The 21,701-nt window shown below is 46.9% G+C and overlaps 1 protein-coding gene across 2 annotated transcripts in view; it reads left to right on the top strand.

The window, feature by feature from the left end:
* GRIK5 (glutamate ionotropic receptor kainate type subunit 5) overlaps window positions 1–16,609 on the top strand; it is a 33,243-nt gene extending 16,634 nt beyond the window's left edge. For both annotated transcript variants that reach the window (XM_072607882.1, XM_072607881.1), the window contains 10 exons: window positions 15–122; window positions 627–830; window positions 1,613–1,726; window positions 1,961–2,070; window positions 2,860–3,033; window positions 3,841–4,006; window positions 5,448–5,673; window positions 8,189–8,317; window positions 8,422–8,543; window positions 15,470–16,609. In XM_072607882.1, the coding sequence (XP_072463983.1) occupies window positions 15–122; window positions 627–830; window positions 1,613–1,726; window positions 1,961–2,070; window positions 2,860–3,033; window positions 3,841–4,006; window positions 5,448–5,673; window positions 8,189–8,317; window positions 8,422–8,543; window positions 15,470–15,901 (1,785 nt within the window). In that variant the 3' untranslated portion in view covers window positions 15,902–16,609. The remainder of the gene's footprint in view (window positions 1–14; window positions 123–626; window positions 831–1,612; window positions 1,727–1,960; window positions 2,071–2,859; window positions 3,034–3,840; window positions 4,007–5,447; window positions 5,674–8,188; window positions 8,318–8,421; window positions 8,544–15,469) is intronic.
* The last annotated feature ends 5,092 nt before the right edge of the window (window positions 16,610–21,701 follow it).

Genomic DNA, 21,701 nt, shown 5'->3' with positions numbered 1-21,701 from the left:
TTGTCTCCTTCCAGATCGGAGTGTGGTACTCCAATCGGACTCTGGCTATGAATGCCACCACCCTGGACATCAACCTGTCCCAGACCTTAGCCAACAAGACCCTTGTAGTCACCACCATCTTGGTAAGAGGCAGAGGAGAGGGAGGGGACTTTGACTGGGGAGAAGCAGAACTTGGGAGAGACTGAACTTTAGATTGCTGGATAGGACTGCTCCCCAAGGACCATGGGACATGCATGTCTATAAAACTGCACAATTCCTTGGTGTCTCCTGCCAATTGCCCTGTGAAGGTCCTGACCTTGGGAGACTCAGCCCCGACCTTGAGGCACTTTCCTATTACTTCTCTGTGGTCTTTCCCGTTTACTTTTTTCTGAGTGTCTCCAATTAGGTAATCTCTAGTCTGTGACCACCAATCTTCAGTCCCCAATAACTCATTTTGATCCTTACTCATTCTGGGGTCATTGATCCCTGAACCTTGATCCCAGGTCCTTGACCAAGACACTAAGTTCTTGATTGATAATTGTGGGTTCTCCATTTCCGATCTTGTATACTTTTATGTAATCCTTGGTCCTGGAGCCTTGAGCTTTGACCATTCACCACCCCCCCCCTTTCTCTTACCTCTTCCCCAGGAGAATCCGTATGTCATGCGAAGGCCCAACTTCCAGTCTTTGTCAGGAAATGAACGGTTTGAGGGCTTCTGCGTGGACATGCTTCGAGAGCTGGCTGAGTTGCTCCGTTTTCGCTTCCGACTTCGGCTAGTAGAAGATGGACTGTATGGGGCACCAGAGCCCAACGGCTCCTGGACTGGAATGGTTGGGGAACTCATCAACCGGGTATGGGGCAGGGAAGATCTTGAGCCCAAGAAGGGAGGGAGGTAGGACCACTGAATAAGGTAGAGCATAGAGAGAGAGAGTGAGAAAAAATGCCTATGGAGCAAAGAAAGTTGAAGATGGAACCTTAGAACAGAGAATGTTGGATCTGGGAATGTCAGAGCTGGGAGGGACCTTGATGATCATTCAGTCTAATCTTCTTGTTTTTAGGGGAGAAAATGACTTGACAAGGCTTCAGATAAGGGTGGGGAGGGTGTTCCAAGTGGGATGATGAGCCTGACAGAAGGCTAGAGGGTGACCTTAGAGGCCCTAGGATATTCACTTTCAATATCAAGAGACACCAGAAACCCTGGGAAGTCCCTGCATGAAAAGAGGATTTGATCTGAGGCAAGCTATGGGGAGAGGAACCCAATAGTCTGGGCAGGAGAGATGGGAATCCAGAGACCAAAGCCTTTAGGAAAGACTGAAGTAAGAATTCAGGCAGGAGGGGGAGTCAGGGCTTATGTGGGAATGTCTTCCTGGACTCCAAATGAGCTGTTCCTCCTCTTCCCCCCCACCCCAACATCTGAATCCTGGATTCTTTCTCTTGGTCTCACATTGTATCTGTTTCCCTCCTCCACATCTATTTCTAACTTTCCCTCTCTCTGTGTCTCTACATATTTCTGTATTTCTGTTTCTCTACCTCTCTCTGAATCTCTCTCTCTCTGTCTCTCTCCGTCTCTTTCTCTTCTCCCCTCCTTCCCTCTTCTGTCTCTGTCTGTCTGTCACCCCCACATCCCCAGCAGAAGGCAGATCTGGCAGTGGCTGCGTTCACAATCACAGCTGAGCGGGAAAAGGTCATAGACTTCTCTAAACCCTTCATGACTCTTGGGATCAGCATCCTCTACAGAGTGCACATGGTAGGGGTCCCTGGGGCCAGGTCACCAAGTGGCTGAGTTACTGAGGAGGTACAGATTTAGGGGTTGGGATCCCAGCTTGAGTTCCCTGGGGAATGGAAGGTAGGAGATCTGGGAGCTGGGTATTCCAGAGAGTATGTCCTTGGGGGTGGGGGGGATACTCAAAGATGAAGTCACCTGTACTTTTGAGGGAGTTACTAGGATTACTGACACCTGACTCTCTCCCTGCTGCCCCAGGGTCGAAAGCCTGGCTACTTCTCCTTCCTCGATCCCTTCTCACCTGCTGTGTGGCTCTTCATGCTCTTGGCTTACCTAGCTGTTAGCTGTGTCCTTTTCCTGGCAGCCAGGTGAGGCCTGGATCCTGTTTCTGTATCTCTGTCTGCCTGGGCTTCCCCTTCTGTCTCAAGTCCTGGCCCAGGCTCTCTCCATCTCTGCTGCTGCCCTGGTCCCTCCCCATCTCAGCAAGCACCACCTACCTCATTCCTACCTTCTGCCTGCCCCTACAATTTCTCTGCATCTATTTCTGCCTGCACCCTGCTCTCTCAGTCTCTCCCAGACCCTTCCTCTTTATCTCTGCCCTGACCCAGTCTCTTCTCTTTATTTGCCTCTTCTCTTTTTCCCTATTTCTTCCTTGATGTGGTCTTTCCTTCTTTCTTTCTGTCAGTCCCTGCTCCCCATCTCTCCTTTCTGTTCTGTTCCTGCATTTCTCCTGTCAATCTATCTCTGTCATCTTTCTTTTTATTTTCCTCTTCTCTGACCCTACCTGGTCAGTGTCTCCCTCTTCCCTAACTCCATGCCCCAAGTCCCTATCTCTGTCTCTATCCTTCCTCGGCCTGCCCCACCCTCTCTCCTCTTATTGCCTTCCCTTTCAGTCTTTCACTGTTTCTGTCACCCCCCTTCTCTTGTCTATCCCTGTTTCCATCTCTTTTCTTGTCAATTCATGTCATTCTGCTCCTGTCTCTCACTCTCCTTGTCTCTTTCCTCTTCCTAGGTCACTAAGCACTATCCATCCCCTCCCTCCACCTCCAGGGCTCCCCCTCCTCCCCTGCCTGCTTATCTTTCTGTCATTCTGCTTACTATGTGTCTGGCTGCCAGTCCTTCTTTCTGCCATGGCCCATCTCTCCATGTTCCCACAGGCTGAGCCCCTATGAGTGGTACAACCCTCACCCCTGCCTCCGAGCACGTCCCCATGTGGTGGAGAACCAGTATACACTGGGCAACAGCTTGTGGTTCCCCGTCGGGGGCTTCATGCAGCAGGGCTCCGAGATCATGCCCCGGGCACTTTCCACAAGATGTGTCAGCGGGGTCTGGTGAGGGCACTAATCACAATGGGTGATGGAGTGGGCCAGGGGAGTGGAGTGGACTGGGGGTGAAGGGATCCTGGGGCGTTTGAGCAGTTTAAAAGGCACTTAGAGATGACCATTAACTACATCTTCATTTTATAGATTTGGAAAAGCCTATTTATTTTCCTCAAAGAGGGGGAATAAATCATCCAGTCACTCACAGCATATCAGGGATAGCTCTGGGGTCAGAATACAACCTTCCTGATAGCCTGCTCCTGTATACTGTAGAGGGATGTAGAAAAATTCTTCATCATACACTGTTAGGACTGAGAGGGGCCTCAGAATAGAGAATATCAGATCAGAGAAGAAACTTAGAACACAGAATAGTGAGTGTCAGAGATAAGAGGAACCTTTGAACATAGAATGTTAGAATTAGAAGGGACCTTAGAAAATGGAATGATAAAAGGAGTAGGGTCCTTAGAATGGGGAATGTCAGAACTTTGAGGGACCTTAGAACATAGAATCCAGGATTTCAAAGCTGGATGGGATCTTAGAATTTATCAAGGTCAACCAGCTGTTGAGGAAACTGAATGCAGAGAGGATACAACCAATTGGAATTCAGATGGATCAAAACCCATGGCTTTGATTAGTAGTCTGAAAGAACATCTCTAGAAAGCCCCTGTTGGGATGAAGATGTTCCTGGCATGGGTTATCCATGAGCTCTGAAACTTTGGGGCCTAGGGGAGCAAGTAGGGGACTGAAGAGTCCAGGGGCCTGGGGTCTGATGCTTCCAGAACAGGGGGACTTGGGCGAGTCACTGCCCCCTCCCACCAGGTGGGCCTTCACTCTCATCATCATCTCCTCCTACACGGCCAACCTGGCGGCCTTTCTCACCGTGCAGCGAATGGAGGTGCCCGTGGAGTCGGCTGATGACTTGGCCGACCAGACCAATATTGAGTATGGGACCATCCACGCGGGCTCCACCATGACATTTTTCCAGGTACTTTTAAAATTTAGCAACCCCTAGGCTTCCTCCAGTGCATCCCCCATCATTCTCTCCCCAGTTTCTCCTCAACTCTCTTTCATTTTCCACTTCCCCAATCTCTTCCCTGAATGTCTTACACTCTCCTCCTTCCATGTTAACTTAGTCCTTTCCCTCATTGTTTCTAACCTCCTCCATCTAGTGATGTATTAATCTCTTCATTGAGTGTCTCCTAGTCCTTTCCTTTAGCAATTCCTCAGTAGCCTCCCTCAGATCCCTCCCTCAATGTCTTCCCTACTTACCTAAGTATTTCCTAGTCTTCCTTCTTCAATGGTTTACCTCCAAAGATGTTCCTCTAGTTTCCTTCTCTAATTTTCCCCAATACCCCTTCTCAGCATTTCCTTCAGTCCCTGTACCTCCTGGAAAAGAACATAATTAGGCTGAGCAGAGGAACTGGGTTCATCATGTTGGGTTGGGTGATCAGGTTCAGCACCAAGAACAGCTCTTAGAGGATGCCTGGAGAGTCTGGGACAGGTTTAACTCCTCTCCAGCTGGCCAACAATTGACCTGGTGCAAGTCAAGGATATGGGGTGGATGGGGACGGGGGTTGGGCAGCGATTGAAAGCTTCCAAAGGGCCAGCAAGGGAGACAAAGAAATGAACCATGCCTCTATTCTCAGGAATCACCCCTCCCCATGCTGAGAAAGAAGGCCCCTCTCAAGGAGACCTGATCTGAAGAGAAGATATAGTCCATACCTTAACCCTTGCCCTTGGAAAGGCAAGCACAGTTCAGTCTTCAGGTGTCTTAGATGAGGAATGGGGCCTTGCCCTCCAGCAACCCTAAGGCTGAGGGGGAAAATCATAGCTCTCAGAAATCCCTCAGTCCAAGTAGGGAAAAGTAGCGCAGCTCTTGGGAACACTCCCCTTTTAGGGGGATACATGACCTTGTCCTTGGGAGGAGTATTGTAAAGAAATGTTCTGTCCTGGAGTCTCAAATTGTCTAAAGGATATTAGGTAAGGCAGAGGTTCTTACTTTTTGTGTGTGAATCAGACAGCCCTTTGACAGTCAGTTTGATGAAGCCTACAGACCTTTTTTTTCCAGTTTGTGTTTTTCTTAACATATAAAATAAAATACATAGGACTAAAAAGAAACCAATTATATTGAAATAAAGTTATCAAAAATCAACAAGTTCATGAACATCAAAGGTGATGTAGGGAATGGGCTAATCAAGAAGTTGATTATATATAATATATATTACATATTATATGATATATGATCATATGATTTTATATATATATATAAAATCAAGAATATAGCTAATCCTAGTTGAGAAGGGGTGAGATGGAGAAACTGAGGAGGACTTGAAAAGGCAGAGGAAAGAGCTCAGAGAGGGTAAGGGGCACAGAGATGATGGAGGACCATGGTATTCATGTGGTGTTTCCTTTCCCACACTGGCCAGAACTCTCGGTACCAGACTTACCAGAGGATGTGGAACTACATGCAGTCCAAGCAGCCCAGTGTATTTGTGAAGAGCACAGAGGAAGGAATTGCCCGAGTCCTCAACTCCCGCTATGCCTTCTTGTTGGAGTCTACCATGAATGAGTATCACAGGCGCCTCAATTGCAACCTCACCCAGATTGGGGGCCTCCTCGATACCAAGGGCTATGGCATCGGCATGCCACTGGGTGCGCCATGAAGGCCTGATGGGCCTTAGAAGGGAGACCCATCCAGGAATGTGGGCATTAAGTAGGGGTACTGGGTTGGGGAGATGAGGCACATAAAGGGATAATGAGGTGGGAGATTAAGGGATGGGAGAAACAGGAAAATATGGAAATGGGGCATTGACAGATGGCAGGTGGATTGAAGAGGAATATTGGGAGAAATGAAGGTTAGAAGATGAAAAGATGGGAGATACATGGAGATTTTGAGATAGGGAACTGGAGGATGGGAGCCATGGAGGATATAGAGGTGGAAAAGTTAGATTATAGGAGTTAAAGGAGGATATGGAGATGAGGAAGAGAGGGGGGAATGGATTTAGGATTTAGAGGCTATTTAATCCAACCCCTTCATTAACCCCATGTCCAGGGAGTTTAAGTGACTTGCCTAAGGTAATATAGATGGTAATCATGAAAAGTGAATTTGAACACAAGTCCAGAGTCATTAGTTACTGGGAGAAGTTAGGTAATGGAGTGATAGGAGATACAGGGTAATAGGTAGATGGGGAGAGCATGGAATAGAGAGATATAAGATTGGGAGCTGGGGGATTAAAGAATGGGAATGTGGAGATGGAGAGGAAGTAAAGGGAATATAAAGTCTTTGGGAACAGGAAGTGGATTTCATTTTATCTTTCTTTCCTTAGCTCCTAACACAGTGTCTTGTTTGTAGTCAGTGCTTTAAAATGTTGAACTGGATTGAATCAACAGGGCAGATATAAATATGGGAAAATGAGGGAGAGTGGAAAAGGATGATGGAGGATGAATGAAAGATGTGGATAGAGATTACAAAACAGACATGGGAAATGGATATATACAAATGGGGAGAGCACAGGGGTAATAGAAGTAACAATAAGATTGAGAGGTGGAGAAGACAAGGATAGCAATCTTTAAGCATTACAAAGACTGCTAAACAGAAGGACAGTGTGGTATAATGGAATGAAAACTGTGTTTGAGGTTGGAGGACCTACATTCAAATCCTAATTCTGTCACCTAAGATATGATGAACAAGTGATTTCTCTTTTGGGAACCTCAGTCTCCTCATTTGTAAAATAAGGGTGTTGGGCTAGATGACCTCTAAGGTCCCTTCTGATTCTAAATCTATAATCCTGTTCTCTTTGGTTCCAGAGGGGAGAGCCAGTAGCAGTGAGTGGATGTTATAGACAAGATAATTTAATCTTTATTCAAGGGAGAGCTTCCTACCTATTAGAGTCATCCAGAAGTAGATTAGACATCTCCAAGAAGGGGTGGGATCTTTCTCAATGGAGGGTTTCAGGCAGAGGTTGGCTAGCTACTTTTCATATTGGTCATAGTGGGTTTCGAGGAGGAGAGTATGATGTCTTCCAAATTTGAAATTCGGTGCCAAGGGAGCCAAATGAGTACTGGAATATTTATCAAATGTGACTCATCCAAGGACCACATAATAGTGTGACCGTGTTTGAGGACAGTTTGAACTCTCCCTTTTATAAATAGTGTAACTTCTTATGAACACTGTAATCCCATTCTAGTTACTTTAGTCCCTGACTCACCCTTTTGGGTTGGGTCCTGAGTGGGGAGGGTTGACTAGTTCAGATTAAAGGTACTCTGTGGTTCCATGTACCTAAAGGTATAGTTCACAAGTCTGCATGACTGTGTTTACCGTTACTTTATGCAGTTGGAACACAATTAGCTCAAAACACATACATTTATTAATTTGATGTAGTAAGAGTAAGAGTAACAAAATAACTGTCCCATAAATCTTGGGTGTAATGTCCCATAAATAAATGTGATACCAATGGGAAGAGCAGACAAACATAGAATTCACAAGTGGAGAGTTTTACATGATGCTTCTCAAGAGGGTGTGCAAGCTAAATATACAGTCAGGGTCTCTAAACAGCCAGGGTCTCTATACAATATAGCCAGCATGATGCCCATGGATAAGGCAAGCTAGTGCAGAACCTTGCATATTGTAGGCAATTAATAAATATTTGATGAGTTGAACAATGGAAGAATATATAGATGGAGGTGTGAAGTAAGGGAATGTGGAGATGGAAGATGGAGGTATGGAGGACAAGAAGATGGAGATTATAGCCTGTGGACTGGAGATGTAGATAGGCAGTTTAAATGGGAATGATAAGTGGAAGGATGAAGGATACAGGGAGATCTGAGCTGGAGAGATGGGGTAAGAGAAGAAACTGAAAGAATGGGTATATAGAGGAAGTTATAAGGGGAGAAGCTATGGAGGATTAGAGGATTGGGATTATGGGAGATGGGGGAGATATAGACATAGGAAGAAAGAAGAAGAAAGGGACAGAATGGAGAGAGTAAGAAATATGAGTTAAGAGAGGATATACTAGGCATCAGAGGAATCTGGAGAGATGGGGAATCAGAGATAGAAGGAACTGGAGAGGAAGTTGAAGGTGAGGAAGAGGAGGGATCAGAGAAATGAGCCCCAGGAGGATTTATGAAGACAGAAAGACCCTAAACATCCTTCTCTTTCCCCTTCTAGGCTCACCATTCCGGGACGAGATCACATTGGCTATTCTGCAACTTCAAGAGAACAACCGGTTGGAGATCCTAAAGCGAAAGTGGTGGGAGGGGGGCCGGTGTCCCAAGGAGGAGGACCATAGGGCCAAAGGTCAGTGTCCCTCATTCCATACCCCCAAAACTAGTGCACCCCCTCAGGCCCTGCCCTTCTCTTGAACCCCCAGTGTCTCCCTGGACCCTTCTCTTTCCTTCCAGGGCTGGGAATGGAGAATATTGGTGGAATATTTGTGGTGCTCATCTGTGGCCTCATCATCGCTGTCTTTGTTGCTGTCATGGAATTTGTGTGGTCCACGAGGAGGTCGGCAGAGTCCGATGAGGTGAGAGTCCGAAGAGCCAAGAAGATGGGGGACAGGGTATGTGGGGAGACAAGGAGGATAACAGTAGAGAAATAAGACATGGAAGTGGAGAGAGAAGGAATAAAATGTAGAGAGAAAGAGAAGAGATGGGGCAGAGGAGAGAAAAGAAAAGAGAGAAATTAGAGTAGAAGAATGTGAATCAGCCAAGAAGAGAAACTGAGGAGGAGTGAGGAGACTGCAGAGGGGGCAGTGAAAAAAGGTGAGTGAGCAAAGCAGAAAGGCAAGGGTGGTGAGTGGAGCAGAGAGGAAAGGAGTATAGAGGGCAAAGGAGAAAAAGAAGACACAGAGTGAGGAAAAGTGAGGAGAATAAAGGGAATGGAAGGAATCCAATCCCCAGATACAAAGTAGATTGGCCAGCTCTAGAGCCACCTGGGATTCTGTCTTCTCTGATCTCTCATACTAGATTGTCCCTGGTTTCAGGGATGATGTCTCCCTAAAGACATAGGCTGAGATTTTCAGGAGGCCTTTACTAGCGATTAAGGGAAAGGAGCCAAAAAACAAAACGAAACAAAACAAATAAGCAGAACTTATAAAACACAGAATTGTTGAGTCATAGAGACCAAGAACCTTACCCTGCAGAAACCCAGATGTGATGGCAAAGCTCCTCAGAGCCCAGCTGTGACACAGTAGGAAAATAATCCTTTCAGAGAATCTGAGTTCAAATCCCAACTCTGGCATTTAACACCTTTGCAACACTGGGAAAGTCACATCATCCGCAGAATCATGGGACTGGAGAGTCAGGAGGACCCTCACTGGCCATCTAGCCCAAACTCTACCACAGAGGTATTTCTACTGTAACATACCTGGCAAGTGGTTATCCAGTCTGACTAAAGAGCTCCATGGAAGGAGAACTCAGCACATTCTGAGGAAGCCCACTCTATTTTTGAACATCTCTAGTTGTTAGGTGTGTGTGTGTGTGTGTGTGTGTGTGTGTGTGCATATGGATGTGTGTGCGTGTGTGTCTTGCATCAAGGTTACATTTTCCTCCCTGTAACTTGCATTCTTAATTCACTCTCTAGTTCTGCCCTTTGAGGTCAAATAAAACAAATCCATCCCATGACAGCCCTTCAAATGCTTGAATACAGTTCTCATGCCCTGTCCTTCTTCTCCAGGATAAGCATTTCCAGTTGCTTGAACCGATCTTCACCTGACAGGGTCTCAAGGGCTTTCACCATGCTGGTTGTGAAGGACCTTGTTTTGAATTCCTTTGCTCAGAACTGAACCCAATACTGCACTTGTGGTCTGACCAGGGTAGAGTCTACAGAGATTTCGCTTCTTTATCCCTGGAAGCTATTCTCTTAATTCAGCCTAAGGACATATTGGCTATTTTGGAGGACCATATCCCATTGTTGACTCACCTTGAGCTTTTGGTCCACTAAATTCCCCAGATCTTTTTCAGACAAATAGTTGTTTAAGCCTCTCTTGCTTTGCACATGTGGATTTGATTTTTTTGTACCAAAGTTTAAGACTACAGTTTATTGAAATTTTTCTTATTAGCTTCAACCCACTGCACTAGCTTGTTGAGACCTTTTTGGATCTCAGTGGTGTCTTCTAGTGGCTCAGCTCTCCTTCCCAACTTCTCAGCTTGGTGTCATTTGCAGATTTGATAAGTATGTCATCAGTGCCATGATCCAAGTCAATGGTTTAAAAGAATGTTAAGTAGGTTGAAATAAGTCCTGCTACTGGAGACTCCAGGTGACCTATGAAGAAGTCCTTGGAGTCCTGCCATCCAATGTAAAATCCACATCTCTGTATTTTCTTTGTAAAAAAATGGCAGTTGTTCCATAATCATTTACTCTGATTCAGGCATTGTACTAGGCAATGAAGATACAAGAAGAAAATGAAATAGTCCCTGCCCTCCAGGTGCTTACATTCTGTCCTTCCTTCTCTGAACCTTAGTTTTTTCCTTCTACAAAATGAGGAATTTGTCCTAAATGATCTCTCAGCTCTTTTCTGGATTTGACTTCAGTTTCTATGACATGTTGTGAAATTCTCTTATTCTGGCAGGGCTTTAGTTTCCACATCCTTAATATGGCATTAAGTGATCCTGGATGATGCATGGTCTGGGGGAATGAGAACTTCTCTGGGAGGGAGCTGGGTTCAAGTCTATTCTTTATATGATCTTAGACATGTCACTGAACCTCTGAGCTTCAGTTTCTCACCTGTAAAAAGGGGATTGGATGAGATGACGTCTTCCAGAGCTACATTTTTGAGCCTGTGATCCAAGGTACCTTCCATCTCCAAATTCTCTGATTCCTATCCAGCTTTCTCTTCCTATCTTTGAGGTTTTACCTAAACCTATCTCTTGGTTTCTCTTCCCCTTCAGAGCCAGCTCCTCCCACCAAGCTCTAGACTCTCAGACACTCCTGCCCCTATAACAAAGGTCCAACTCATTTTAATGAGTCCTGGCTCATATTCCATAAAGGATACAGTCTTTTTCTTAGTTTTCCCTGAATCTCATCAGCTACCCTGATCTTGCTGTCAGGGAACCTTACCTTGAGGTCCCCTTTCACAAATTTCTTTATATTTCTTTGAGCCATGACACCTTTCTCATGCCCTCATATACTCAAGGTCAGATCCCCTGATCTATCTGCTTCTTGAGTCAACCTGGATCTCAAGACTCCGAAATCAGCCTCTTTCACCTCTGCTTACCTTCCCACTTCTACTAATGTCTCTGACTTGGCAAGGAAGGAAAAAAAGGAAGGGAAGAACGAAAGAAGGAAGCGAGGAAGGAAAGAAAGAAAGAAGGAAGGAAAGAAAGAAGGAAGGAAGGAAAGAGGGAGAAAAGAAGGGAGAAAAGAAGTAAGAGAAGAAGGGAGGAAGGAAGGGAGGGGGAGGAAGGGAAGAAGGAAGGAAAGAAGGAAGCATTTATTAAACACCTACTGAGCAGGCACTGTGCTAAGCGCTTTACAAATATTATCTCACTTGATCCTCACAACAACCCTGGCCCTGAGAGGTAGGTACTATTATTTTCCCCATTTTACAGTTGAAAGGGATTTACTAAAGTATAAAGAGGGATTTAGTAAAGCTTGGAGGGGCTCACACCTGCATCAGGGGAGGAATACTCACACTAATGAAATCCCAGATCCCTAAAGAGGTTGAAATATTTACCAGTGAAAAGAGAAAGCAACAATAATAGCTGACTTTAAGTAGGGTACTACACTAATCATAAATCAATTACATTAATTATAAATTAATTTGGCATTAATGTTGCCCTCAGTACAGCTCTTCTCCTCCTTGGTAGGTAAGTTTCGCCTTAATCATTTTCATTTTGCTGGTGAGAATGTAAGGCTTAGAGAAGGCCATGGGATTTTCCCAAGGTCATACAAAAAGGTGAGAAGCAGTTGCTCAGATTGAGTGATTCTTCCCCCTCCATTGCTGGGACAAAGTCAGAAATAATTCATCAGAATAAGGCGGCCGGAGGATTAGGCAAGAAAATAGCCTAAAACTCCTACTCTGATACGTTAGGATGTGGAAGTGACCTTGAGTTTTGGAGGGCTACGTTTATGGAATAGAAACTCCAGCAGGTCAGGCTCTGAAGCCCGGCCCAGAGACAGATGGTGCGTCTGGCATCTGTAGACCAAGCTGGCGAAAGGCAGAAGGGCTCAGCATCAGAGCACTAGTCTCCTGGGGAGTTTTTTGGTCGAGGAATTCTTGAAGCCGTAAACTGCGGCGGGGGTGAGGGCTGTGAGCTGAGTCAGTCAGGGAAGGAATCGTGCTGAGAGAATCTTAGAATCATGGGCTTTGAAGTTACTGGACCTTGGAAATCATTCATTTGGTATCCATTTATTAAGCGCCTGCTGTGTGCAAAGCCACTCGTTGCTAGGGGGAAGTGTAGAGTTTAGGCAAGGTCCAATACCTGCTCTCAGAGACCACAGTGTGCAGCAGAAGCACTGATACTCATAACATACAATGTCACCTGACAAGTCCAAGAGGCAGACAGGGAAGAGAAAAAGTATTTACATAACACCTACTATGTGCCAGGTCCTGTGCTAGGCGATTTGCAAATATTACCTCATTTGGTCTTCACAATGACCCTGAGGGGAGGTGTTATTATTATCCTTACTTCACAGTTGAGGAAACTGAGGCAAACAGAGGTTAAGTGACATGCCCAGGGTCACACAGCTACTATGTGAGGCTAGATTTGAACTTAGATCTTCCTGACTCTGAAACCCCATACTTTATCCACTGCTCCACTTAGCTGCCTGGTCAGATGCCACAGCCCAGTGTATCCACTAAAGAGCATTGCCTCAGAGTCAGGTGGAACTGGATTCAAATCCTGCTTCTGATACAGACTGATTTTGTGATCTTGGGGAAGGCATTTAATATCTTAGGACTCTAAGACAGTTCTCTAAGGCTCTGAATTGAAGCCTAATTGCCCATCTGTTTAGGAAGTAGGATGTGTTGTTGTTTGTCCTATGTTCATTCATTCTTAAAGAGGACCATGACATCAGGGAGGTGATGCTAGGATTTGCAAGTGAATTGGATTGAAGTGAGGCAAGATCACCAGATTCACTTTCTCCTCCAGAGCCATCTGGGTCCAGTGACCAGATATAGATCAGGACAACTGGAGATGATCCCATTGGAAGAGAGAGTTTCCTTAAGAATTTCCTTCACTGATGAAATCATAGGTCTGAACTGAGGAAAAGACTACCAGATTGCTGCAAGCAAAGTGTCATAGGAGGTCCCAAAGGGAAAGACACTGTTGTAAGGGAGAGAGATGAGATCAGGGAGAGCTTCCTGGAGGAGGTGACATTTGATTCACATTTTACAGGAATATGGATAAGGAGTGTACTTATTATTCCACTGGTGTAAGGAACTTTCAGGTGAGGAAATCCCCTCTACCAATGCAAGGCAAAACCTTCTCTGCAAATTATTCTTAGAAAGTTGTCTAGAGCACTGAGAGGTTATGTATTTTGCTTAGGGTCATACAGCCAGGATGTGTCAGGGCAAGACTTGAACTCATGTCTCCCTAGCTTCCAGGCCAGTTCTCTATTCAATAAGGGAAGAAAGAAAGGGAATACTAACTCCTTTGATCATAGATGGAGAGCTGGAAGGGACCTTAGAAATAACCTAGTACCATCCCCTGATTTTACATGTGAGGAAATTGGATTCTGGGAAGTTTAAGTGACTTGCCCAAGTCCACACCCAGAGAAGTTGGAATCTGAGCTCAGGTCCTGTGCCTTCAAACTTGGCAGTCTTGCACACACACACACACACACACACACACACACACACACACACACACACACACACACACACACACACACACACACACACTTTCCTTCCAGAAGCCTGGGAGGGGAGGTACAAATGGCAAATGTCTGAGGCAGGATTTGAATTCAAGTTTTTCTGTCTGCAAGCCCGACTCTATCCACTGTTCCATCTAGGTTAGGCAACTCATTCTGAGCCAGGAGTCCCACTCTCCACCTCCCCTCCACCTTCCCTTCACTGATTTTGCCATCCCACAACTTCCTCCCAATTCCCAACACTGGCTGATTTGGAATTCAACCACCAGGGTCATTCTGGATCAAGCTCATTGATCTGTTTTACAGTTCTCCATCACACACACACACACACACACACACACACACACACACACACACACACACACACTTCCAATCGGAAAGCTGCCTGATGACCTAGTGCCTTCCTACCTTGCAGAGCAGAGCCAAAAGAAACCTTCTAGACCATTAAGTCTAGCCTCTTTATTTCACAGTTGACAGTCCACACAGCTGGAACTTGGGCCCAGGTCCACTGAAGCCAGTTGCTCTTTTATGCCACAAGTATGCCATCTCAAGGAATCTTTTTCCTCCTTTATCTTCAAAAGGATATAGGAATGAATGGAAAGAACTGTCCCATAAGATTCAAGTTGTATCTCATCTCTAAAAAAGACTCCCTCCACTCCCCCCCATCCCTCCAAGTGCAGAGACATGTGCTACTTCACTCACAGTTCCCCAAGTTTCTCCCAAGTCACTGTTATTAGCTTTGTGATCTTAGGAATGGGACTTTAAATTTTTGAGGCCTCAGTTTCCTCATTTGTAAAATGGGAAGGATGGAGTTCTAATCTATGGGCCTGTGATCACATCTTACTCTGTGTGTGACAGAGACAATCATGGCCCAAAATAGCCCACATCCCCAGTAAGATGAAAGAAGAATCAATCAACAATCATTTCCGGGTCTAGTCAAAGAAGAGGCAACTAGGTGGTAGAGAGGATAGACTACTGGGCCTGGATTCAAATACTTCTAGCTGTGTGGCCTAGGACAAGTAATTTAACCTCTTTTTGCCTCAATTTCCTCAGCTGTAAAATGGAAATGATCATAGTGAGGATGAAATGAGATGATATTTGTAAAGAGCTTAGCACATGCTATAAAAATGCTAGTAATTATCATTATTACTTTGGGCCACACCCTGTGCTGAAGAGCCAGAGTACAAAGATATAATGAGGACAATCTCTCCCCTTTAAGGGAGTCAGAGTGGAGAAACAGCAGGTGAAGATGAGCCAGATTAGGGAGGAGGTGAGGAGAGTCCAAGAGAAGGAGATGAGGGGAGTCATGGAATAGAGGCAGCGGATGAGAGAGGAGAGAAAGACAGGGAGGGAGATTATTGCGAGAAACAGGAGATTAAGGGATCAGGAAGGACAGAGGAGGTGAGAGAGGTCAGAGAAAGATGAAGGGAATCAGATGGCGGCGATGAAAGGAGACAAAGGAGGAGAGGGGCAGGAGGGAGAGATAGAGAGCAGGTGCGGGGCAGAGAGAAGCAGGGTGACAAAAGAGGAAGGGCGGAAAGGGGTGGGACTAGTCTGGAGATCGAGGCCTGATCGACCTCTCCTCTGGTCCCCCCACCCTCACCCCGGCCTCCCGACCCCGCCTCCCCTTCCTCGCAGGTGTCGGTTTGCCAGGAGATGTTGCAAGAACTTCGTCATGCCGTGTCTTGCCGCAAGACCTCCCGTTCGCGCCGCCGCCGCCGCTACCCTGGGGTCCCGGGCCGGGCCGCTCTGTCCCTGCGGGCGGTCCGGGAGATGCGCCTCAGCAATGGGAAACTGTACTCTGCGGGCGCGGGAGGCGGGGACTCGGGTGGGGGTCACGGGGGTCCCCAGCGCCTCCTGGACGACCCTGGACCTCCGGGTCGGCCGCCGGCTCCCGCCCCGGCCGGCTGCACCCACGTCCGCGTCTGCCACGAGTGCCGGCGCATTCAGGCCCTCCGGGCTGCGGGTGGGGGGCCCCCTCGGGGCTTGGTTGCTCCTACCGAGACCACCAGCCCCCCGAGGCCCAGACCGGGGCCCCCGGCACCCCGGGAGCTGTCCGAGCAAGAGTGACCGCCCCCATTCCATGGGGCGGGCTGTCAGCCAGCTCAAGAACTCAGGCTTCGGGGAGAACTCAGGCTTATGAGCAGCCGAGACTGAGAAGGACCCAGGCGTCCGGTCCCCTGACCCCACGAGGTGCAACCCGGACTAGAGAGAGATCAAGAAGCCTATCGGTGGCTCTCGCGAATGCGACCCAGGCGACAGGGTGGCCTGGGTGGAGGGAAGCTCCAGCGGCTGAGCCCCCGGCCCCTCTCCAATGGAGGGAGCATCACGGAAAGAAAATTTCTGACTCTGGACTCCCAAGACTTGGCCTTTTAGCAGCCAGACCCGCCCGAGGGCGGGCGAGACGGAGGTGGGGGTGGGTCTCTTGCCCTCTGGAGCCCCCTGGTGGACTGGTCAAGGCGTAGCGGAGAGCAGAAGCCGATCTCGGAGAAGGCCCTGAGCCTGGATGCTTGAATCCTTCCTCATGGCTGGAGGACGCCCAGGGGCCCCACTTCCAAATGCCCTCTGGACTGAGAGCCCCACCCAACCTGGGGCACGCGAGGGAGGCGACCTCCGGCCCAGCTTTCTGTCTCTGTCTCTGTCTCTTTCTCTATTTTTGGGGAGAAACCCCCCGGATTTCTATGACACTCCCAGGGAGGGGGTTGGTGGTTTCCTTGTCCCTCCCCCTCCCGAGTTCCCTGTCCCCATTGGAATAAAAAACATCAGAGAAAACCTCAACCCTTGGGGACGCCTGGGCCTCTTTTGCTCAGGGGGGCGGGGAGTGGTGGAGTAGATGGACTTCTAGGATAGAGGATTGAGAATGAGAGATTGGAACGCCTGGGGCCCTGAGGGTCTGTGGGTCAGATCAGGACGCCTGGGTTCCTGAGGGTATGGAGAATAAGGGATGAGGCCACTTGGTTTTCCGAGGAGCCAGGAGTCAGGAGCGGGAGCCTAGTTGAGGACCATCCCGAACTTCCTCAGTGAGAACTGGTCCCGTCTGCTCTCTGTGCCTTTCTTCTCCCTCTGTCCTAGAGTCACGTAGTCCTTTCCCCACTTTGTCCTTCTCCTTACATCACTCCACCTCTCCTGCTCCAGTCATTTGACAAAAGAGGGAACTAAGTCAGGGTCAAACCAGAAGCAAGGCCAAAACTAGAGACCGAGTCTCCTGACAATCAGAGGCAGATTTCTACCGCCGCTGTCCCCACAGTCCCACATTCTAGGTTTCCAGAAAAGCGGGCAAAGAGGGGCGGAGTTGCCGGATCAAGTCTTCTCTCTTTGCGCAGTCGCATTGCAGGACCTGCCTTTCCTCCCACCCCCGGGTGGGATGGGTGGGACTTCAGTCTCCAAGGCAACCGAGATTCTGGCTCTTCAGCCCCGCCCTTCTATTTTGTCCCTGATGCTGAGTGCCCAGAGACACCGAGAGATATGGCTGATGCCGGAAGGAGGGGAGACAGGGTCAGAAAGACAGAGATAGACTGCTCTCTGGGGTCTCTGCTGGAACAGCGCTATGTTAAAGGGAGGAGTGAGGGGGATCACACAGATTTAGAACTAGGAGAGACCTCAGATTCTGTCTGGTCTGACTTCCTCATTTTACAGAGAAGGAAACTGAGGCCCAGAGAGATGAAATAACTAGGCAGTTGTATAATCATTAGAGGCAGTATGTGTGGTCCATTCAAGTGCACCTGGCTTACAACATGACTGAGTATGGTTGTGTGGTTGTGGCATAACTGTGGTATTGGGTGTGATAGTGTTTTCAGAGTTGTGTGGGTGATTTGTGGCATTATGTGACATGTGATATTATATGACATGTTATGATTGTTGTTTTCATGATTGTGTAATTTGTGTGTGACATGTTTTTGTGGGTGCTCTGTTTTTGATATTTAGCATGAGTATGACTTCGCGTTATGAACATAAGCATTTATAGATGTGAGCTAGATATGCCTGGATATGCTGGCTTATGCTCTATGAATACTTATAGTTGTGACTGTGTGATTTATGTGTGTTTCTTTTGTGATGGTGTTGTGTGTTTCCATGCGTGGTTTGTTGTGAGATTGTGTAACTGTGAATGTTCCATGCCAAGTGTGACTGCCTCTGTGTGTCTAGATAGCAGAGGAGGTGGGTGGAGGGAGCTCCCTAATGGCCCGCCTCCATCCCCACAACCCTCTAGTATTTTTCTGTGAAAACTTAACTGCAGCAAAGAAAGGACAAGTGAAGGTCATATCGAAGAGAAAAGAGAAAGAGGCTAGAGAGACAGGGATATGGAGAAGTGAAAAAACAGAAACTGATGTAGACAGAGTCCAAGTCATAGGGAGAAAAAGACAGAGAGAAGAGAGACACAAAGAATGATAAAGGAGGAAAACCAGTGAACAGAAAAAGCAGAGAACAAAGGAGGGGCAGGGAGAGATAGACTGAGGAACAGATGGGGAAACTGAGGGATAAGGAGGAAGAGGATGAAAGACAGAGAGAGGGTGAGCTGAGGGACCAAAAGGACAATTGCAGTGACAGAGCAGTGAAGAGTGAAGGACAAAAAGACAAACCATCTTGGCTCAGGCTCTGGACTCAGGTCGCTGTCCATTCAGCACCACAATCTGAGGGAAATAGCTTCAGGTTAGGGACCAGTATTTGCAGAGAATGGAAACCTTGGGAGTGAGTGGGTGTACTATACACCTTCCATACCTCTCACTATATATCCATCACCCACACACATTATAAATACCCTTCATACCACCCTAACCCCACAACAGACACCTTTATTCACTGAACATTCACTAGTCATCTGGACCCTTCAACCTACACCTGTCACATCACCCACACAATCCTCATGACATATGTCTGCCCCAACAAACTATACATTCTTGAATGATTCACCCCACTTACCACCCTACAAACCCCACACTTCTTTCCACAGCACACTCTCTATCCCTCTAACACCTTGTTCTTTAACCCTCTAAAAAGAGTACTCCATTCCTTACACCCTACACACCACAACCACACACTCTACATTCCTCATACTACTTCCCCCTGCACACTATAAATCTCTTCCACTCCAACATTATAAGCATTAGAACCCTTAGCCTGATTGGACAGGACACTGCACACACACTGGGTGCCCCCTCTGATCAGACACTATCCTGATTCATGCTCTGAACCTCAAGGTTTCCCTTGCTTTCTCCCAGTCTCTGATCCTGTAAGGATTCTGTTCATGTCTCTTGTGTGTCTCCTTTGTTCAATCATTGTCTCTTTGAGTACCTATCCCTGTCCCATGGTCAGTGGCTCACCTATATCTCTTTCCCCAGGCTCTCTCAATTCTGAGAAGTCCCCAGTTCTGTCCCTGTGACCTTCTCTTTTATCTGTGCCACTGCAGCTCCTGCATAAGGAGGAGGGAAGCTGCAGAGTCATCAGTCCTTCTGTGGTCTGGTGTCAGTGAGTGTCTGACTGGTATCCTCTGTGTAACTGTATATATGGAACTATATTTTCTGCATTTGTCACCATGCATTTCTACATGGGTGTGAGAACTTGAATGTGTCTTATTATGGAACCCTGTGTATCTGAATATGTGCCTGTGACCATGTGTATATGTCTTTAGGAACATCCTATCTTAGGAGAATAACATGTGGGTATGTGGGCCATGTGACCTTAATCATAGGATTTATATGGACTCAGGATTATTATAGGGGCATAGGATTTATAGAGATCACTTGGTCTACCCCTCTCATTTTGCAGATAAGAGACTGAGGCCCTTCAGGAAGTGATTTGCCTGGTGTCAAATGGGTAATGACCAGCAGTACCCAGATCCTTTTGACTTGAAATGAAACTTGCATTACACCATGCTTCCTGCCCCTCCTCTCTTGCCCAGGGACTTAGATTTCTTGTCTTTTAAACTCCCCAAGCAATGTCCCAGTGTTCTTCCCTTCAGGAATGTAGACAATTCAATGCTCGGTCTCCTGAGAACCTAGGTGATATTGTCCTTACCCCAATCCTTTCAGGGACCTATCCCCTCTTCCCTTTAGGCACCACAGGTCAAAATCTTCTGTATAATTCTCTAATTTACAAATGGGGAAACTGAAGCCCAGAGAAGGTAACTGGCTTGCCCACAGTACCATTGGTAGCAAATAGCAGAGTCAAGCTTCCAATCCAGTTCCAAATGTACATTCATTTGATACTCTCCTGCCTCTTGTGTGTGTGTGTGTGTGTGTGTGTGTGTTTATGTTAGACCCAACACCAGGAGTACAGGAAGAAACCATGTTAGAGATTTTCCCAACCTCCTAAGACAACTAGAGGAAGACAGAAATGGGGCTCCTGGAACTGGACCCCAGCAGCCTCCCAGTCTCCATAGTAACAACCCTCTACAACCTTCCAGCCCTTCACTGTAGCCTGCCTACGGTTACCTGGGCAACCAACAGTCCCTGAGCCTTTTCTGGGGATAGGGATGTCTCTGAATGTCTCCATCCAGCCTGTGTGTCTGTCTCCCTCTGCCTTTGCTTCTGCCTGTCTGTCTCCATCTTTCTGTGTGCTCTGTGTTTTTCTGCCTTTTGCTGACAGTCTCTGTCTCTGACTCTATTTCCTGCTCTCTGCCTCCCAGTTTGTGTCTCTGGATTTGATTCCACTACCCCTCCCATGACTTGTCCAGCAAAGCAAATACTCCTTTTCCCACTATGTCTTCTCTCAGATGGAATTAGAGAGAACAGTAAGAATCACTTGATTCTCAGATGGGAAAATGAGTCTTTCCATCTGAGTTTCCACTGCTTTTTGTTTTGTTTTAGCATAGAATGATACAATGGCAGCCAAGAAAGCTAAGGTGATCTCAGGCTGCACTGGGAAGGGCAGAGTCACCAGGACCTGCTCTAAGCAGGTCATAGAGCTCAATGGAGGGACTATACTTCAGGAGATGGGAGTGTCCAGAAGGCAGCCAAGAAGGCCCAGATCCTAGTGATCCTAGTGATGCCATATGTAGTGGGTTGAAGAAATTGGACATATTTAGCCTGTGGAAGGGAAGCCATCATAGTTCTCTTCACACTTGAAAGGTCTTTATATGGAAGAAAGATTAGACTTATTTTGTCTTCAAAGGGCAGAACCAGGAACCATGGGCAAAAGTTGTGACAGAGGCAAGGTTAGATTTAATGTCAGAGAGGGTGGGGTGGGGTGTGAAATCTCATAACATCTCCTGAAATGGAATGAGCTGCCTCAGGAGATAGTTGGGCTTCTCTTCATCGGAGGCCTTTAAACATCGGCTGGATGACCACTGGTGGGAATGTGGATTCGATGTTCAGACAAGAGTTATACAAAAATGGTCTTCCAGATCCAAGTTCCAGTTTCTAGATTCTTTGTTCTAAGGACTCTTCCAACTTTCACATTGTATTTGCTAAAAACTTTTCTGACTTTCTGGTTTTATGTTCTAAGGTGCATGTTCTAAGCACCCTCTCAGCTATGACATTCTCTGTTATACCCTAAATTCTGAGATCCTTCCTAGTCCAATGTTCTATCAATGACTGACCTATTCTAGTACCTGCCATCTATGTTCCCCTTAAATAACAAGATTCATGGGAGAGCAACAGACATGGGAGTGGGGTGTAGAGCAGGGATAAGCTCATTTCTGGCTGGAGAGGGGCAGGTAAAGGGCAATACTGCCTGCTCCAAGTGTCAACAACTTATGCTTTGTCCTAGAGTTGTAGAGCCTCAGAAGGCCAGGGACAAAGTCTCATACATTTCTCTTTCTGCCAGGTGCTGAATCAAGGCCCCAGCTGGTAAAGGGCCCTTAGAAAATTTTGCTAGATATTATCATACAAGGGGCTGATTTGTCTCTGTGTAATGTGTCTGTGTCCCTCTAACC

This window comes from Notamacropus eugenii, chromosome 5 (genome assembly GCF_028372415.1).
Source record: "Notamacropus eugenii isolate mMacEug1 chromosome 5, mMacEug1.pri_v2, whole genome shotgun sequence".
Lineage (NCBI taxonomy): Eukaryota > Metazoa > Chordata > Mammalia > Diprotodontia > Macropodidae > Notamacropus > Notamacropus eugenii.
The sequence above is the reverse complement of the archived record's forward strand: the minus strand, read 5'-3'. Positions and strand labels throughout refer to the sequence as shown.